Raw genomic sequence first — 5000 nt, 5'->3', positions numbered from 1 at the left:
CATTATAATAAAACTTTCCATATATGACCATGCCCTCATTCAGGGAATAACAAAGATGATTAGATAGTTTTTTTTCCATGGGCTCCCTTTGGGAAATACCAAAAATACCCCTCAGGTTAAGAACAACTGATCTAGACTAATACAGATGACTGTTTCAGATTACATGCTATCAGATAATAATGAGAACATAAACTTTTATCAGTGGTAGCACAAGGCTGCCGTTAAGTGAGACAAAGGAGAATTGAGAAATGTGAGAATGGAACACACACACACACACACACACACACACACACACACACACACACACACACACACACACACACACACACACACACACACATACACATACACATACACATACACACATCATCATCATTATAATTACTGTTATTATCATGATCATTATTATCATTATTATTATTATTATCATTATTATTTATTTCATCATTATTATCATCATCATCATTATTATTATTATTTTATTATGATGATAATAATAATAATAATTATTATTATTATCAGTATTACTATAGCAGGGTACAAAACAGTTTAATTACATTTACCTTATATATCTTGTCTGTTAAGAACTTTGTATCCTAACATCATCAAACAAAAAAGCTGATTATGTCATTTGCAGAAGAATTAAGAATTTCACAAGATGGTGTTTTGATATGATAATTAAATGTTTTGCATATTTCACTTTAATGATAGTAATAATAAGAATGATAACAAGATATAATAATGATACTACTGTTACTAATGCTAAGGATGATAATGTTAAGAATACTAACAATAATGATATAATGATAATGATGATAATGATCATAAAATGGTAATAATAGTATTGATTATGATAATAGAAATAATTATAATAATAATCATGATGATGATGATGATGATAATAACAATAATAGTAGTAATAATAATAATAATAATAATAATGATTGATGATGATGATAATGATGATAGTAATAATGAAAATAATAATGGTAATAATAATGATGATAATAATAATAATAATAATGATAATAATAATAATAATTGTAATGGTAATGATAATGATAGCAATAATCTTTCATTCACTTCTCACTCAAACATACATATATTAGTGTATGTGTGTTTAAGCATCTACCCGTAATATCTTGGAGAAGCCTAAGGCCTATGAAATTGCAAATTCAGGTGAATTAAATCCTTCATAGGCCTAAGGGTTTCTCTGTTGGTACCCTATTTTAGGACCCCTAGGCTCGGTAAATATTTATCATAAGGATATTAAGTGTTGACATTAAGATTTTAAGGCCCTTAAGCCAGGTTAATATTTATCATCAGTGATAAACTCAAAAATGTTAGCCTGATCTGTTGTGTGAAATTTTTAAATTTATTAAGATACATTTGATGATCAGTATTTTATACAGAAAATTTCTCCTATGTCTAAATACCAAAGTGTATATACTTGCTAACCTTTGTGTATTAGTACTTTTTATATTATTCTTTACATAACCTTTTTTTTCTTTTCTTTTCTTTTCTTTTTGTTTTTCACTATACATAAATGTAGTTTAAAAATATGTGTAACAGAATTTTGTAACAGATTGTGCTTGTTTTAGATTCTAAAAACTGTTTGTTAAATAACTTTGTCTTTCTTTAAACAGGTAACAAGATCATAATGGGAATCACCGAGGATATTTTTGGAGAATTTTCTGACCCAGATTCAGGGAAAAAGATTTCCGTCAAGCGCTACACTTTGGGCAGTGTCTCAGGTGTGTCTGTTCAGGTACGGCTTCTCTGATTATATTAGTAATTTGTAGATATTGATTATTTAATTCAAGTGCATTTGAAGAAAAAAATATTCATTTACAAGTAACCCTTAGATTTTATGTGAATATAATTTTTTTCTCTCCCTCTTTTTGACAGTTGATTGTTTACAGTAACATACTCTATAGATTTTTAAAAACTAGAAAAGGAAACTAATTTTGATTTTTCAGCAAAATTATTTAGAAGAAATTTGCATAAGATTTAAACCATTAATATTACAACTTAACTTGATGTGTAGGAAGACATTAATATATTTTAATAATACCAAGCTAACACTCTTAAGAGCAAGAAAATTATATATGTTTTATTAAATACCAAATGAGTCATTTACTTATAGTATATTCTTATATGGAGGTCATCATTCAATCTATTTATATGATATTATAAGGTCTTTATACCAAAAAAGTTATTTCCTAAACTCTTAAATCCTTAAAATGTGTTTCTCTCTAAATACCTATTAAGATTAGACTCAAAAGAAAGATTATTTTCCTCTTTAGGTGATTTCTTACGGTGCTTGTGTCAGTGCTATCATAGTGCCAGACAAGACAGGGAAGAAGGACCATGTCACCCTTGGCTTTGATAAATTTGAAGGTTGGTTTCTGTTCTTTTCAGTCCGTTTCCTCAATTAACGGTTGAGATTTTGCCCTGAATTTATTATTGCCGTGTGGGATTTATACATTTTTCTTTCTTTCTTTTAATCTTATCTAATTTGTTCTTGTTTTTACAGTATCAAACAGGTAATTGTTTGCTTCTTCTCTCTTCAGTCTGATAAATTTAATATTTTAGTAGTAGTAAAATAATGATTTTTTTTTTCATTTCATCTTATTTTTTCAATCCCTGATAGGGAATTTTTTCCCCCTATTAAATTAAGTACTTGGAAGTAATGTTTTTTCTTTCCTTTTCTCTTAAAAGACTATACAAAAATAAATTATCAAGGGAGCACCATAGGACGCCATGCCAACCGCATTGGGAAAGGGAAGGTGACGATTGACGGAGAAGAGCACCAGTTGACAATTAACAATCACGCCAATCACCTCCATGGTGGGAAGCGCGGATGGGATAAGGTCCATATTAGTTTTTTGTGTGTTTAAGTTTTTCTTTTTTTTCATAAACAGTTAACTGCAGTGTATCATAGTTGGTATACTTGGAATATTTTCCATTTTTCAATAATTTATATATATTCTGAACTAAGTTAAGAACTTGTTTTATTTGTTATTTTCTTTCATTCTCTCTTTTTTTCTTTTCTTTTTTAATAATAGCTTGGTAACACCTTAAATAGCTATTTATTGAATATTCTTTTCCTCCATAGTACATCTGGGAGAGTTACATTAGCAACGGGAGTGTCTTCTTCTCCCACTTCAGCCCAGACGGAGACCAGGGGTATCCTGGGGATGTCTTAGCACAGGTAAAGATGCAGGAGAAAACCACAAAGGTTATTGTACATATTCTTGACTCATACATATGAATACAGGGATATACCTTTTATGTGTTTTGGTATTTTCATTGTATGTATTTGTTAACCTGTCTTAGTTTTAGTGTTGAGTAGCTAATACAGTATATGAACGGTTAGTATTATAAAGACTTTCATAGTCTATAGTTCAATTTTGCAATCAAACTATATATATCTTATTAGTTAAGTACTTAACAATACTTGTTTATACTATATTTATTAAATACTGTACTATCTAACTGCAATGCATGAAGATAGGATGAAATTGAAAATAGATTATAAAGTAAGTAAATTAATTACAAAATTTCAGGTGAAATACACTCTAGATGATGAAGGTGGCCTACACATTGATTACGAAGCCATGACAACACGTGCAACAACAATCAACATGACTAACCATGCCTTTTTCAACCTAGCTGGACATGTGAGTATGACAATCCACAACTGCTGCTTATTTTTACATATTTTTCCTTTCCTTTTTGTGAGGGAAGTTAAATAGCCAGTCCTTGTGATAATCCCTAATTAGCAGATGGAGTAGACTATAATATCAAAGTTTAATCTTAGTTGTGATGTGCATGAAGAAATGTTGAAGTTCCTTTCAACTACATAATATATTTTGTGTGCTTTTTTTCAGGCTGCAGGACAAAAGGGGTTGTTTGAACATGTTGTAAAGTTGAATGCTAACTGCTTCACACCTGTCTCAGATCAGCTCATTCCAACAGGTTTGTCATAATCATTAGTAAAAGCAAGATGAATATGAATAGACTATTATGTCATTAGATAATCCAAGAGAGGAATAAAAGGTTGGGAGAATATTTACATGAAAATTAAAGAAAACAGCCAGTGATAGTACATACCTACTTTCCATGTTTATGTACAAGCATTCATGCATGATATCTAAAACATACAGATACTGTATGTAAGTGTCCTTAAACTTCAGTACATAATGAGGGAATTATCTGCACTACAGGAGAACTAGCCCCTGTAGGAGGGACTGGATTTGACCTCCGCAGCCCAACCACCTTCAAAGAGGCCCTCACTAATGTTCCCGGAGGAATCGATCACAATTTCTGCATTCATGAAAAGCGCAGGGGACTTCTGGAGTTTGCTGCTTCCTTTCATCATCCTCCATCTGGTATGCTGACTGAGAATTGGATTATGTCATTCTTGTGTTCATTGAAAAGTGCATAGAACATGTATGTAATTTTAGTTTATTGACGGCTATATGTGGTAATGTGACTCGTGTGTGAATTGAGAATTAGCCTACTTGTGGTTTTGTAATTTTTATGTTTATAGATAATTACAAGTACTTCAAGTTATTGTTATGCTTATGGAGAACTATGTATGGATTATTGAGTCTACATGTTGTATAGAGATTAGATTTTTTGTGTTGGAGATGAGTAATGAAATTTTATTTTCAGGAGTTCCACATGCATAACCATACTTTATTATTATTATTATAATTATTATTATTGTTGTTGTTACTGTTATCATTATTATCATTACTGTTATTATTATTATTATTATTATTATAATTATTATTATTATTATTATTTTTATTATTATTATTCAGGCAGATTGACAGGTTGTGGAAGACATGATTAATTGATAACTGAACAAGCTTCTGATAGTAATTATAGTGAAATACAATGATGGTATTCAACCATATTGCATTCTGCCAGTTATCATAAACCTCATAAGTGTATCTTCAAATTGCTATAGAAAAGAAATTAATCTCATT

The 5000-nt window shown here is 30.0% G+C and overlaps 1 protein-coding gene across 2 annotated transcripts in view; it reads left to right on the top strand.

The window, feature by feature from the left end:
* Positions 1-5000, top strand: part of LOC125046072 (galactose mutarotase-like) — a 9227-nt gene that overhangs the window by 2824 nt on the left and 1403 nt on the right. For both annotated transcript variants that reach the window (XM_047643695.1, XM_047643694.1), the window contains exons 2-8: positions 1647-1768; positions 2307-2400; positions 2722-2873; positions 3119-3214; positions 3570-3683; positions 3894-3981; positions 4230-4394. In XM_047643695.1, coding sequence (XP_047499651.1) covers positions 1661-1768; positions 2307-2400; positions 2722-2873; positions 3119-3214; positions 3570-3683; positions 3894-3981; positions 4230-4394 — 817 coding nt within the window. In that variant the 5' untranslated portion in view covers positions 1647-1660. The remainder of the gene's footprint in view (positions 1-1646; positions 1769-2306; positions 2401-2721; positions 2874-3118; positions 3215-3569; positions 3684-3893; positions 3982-4229; positions 4395-5000) is intronic.

This window comes from Penaeus chinensis, chromosome 38 (assembly GCF_019202785.1).
Source record: "Penaeus chinensis breed Huanghai No. 1 chromosome 38, ASM1920278v2, whole genome shotgun sequence".
Taxonomy (NCBI): Eukaryota; Metazoa; Arthropoda; class Malacostraca; order Decapoda; family Penaeidae; genus Penaeus; species Penaeus chinensis.
Note: the sequence above shows the minus strand (reverse complement) of the source record. Positions and strands in the feature narration are given on the sequence as shown.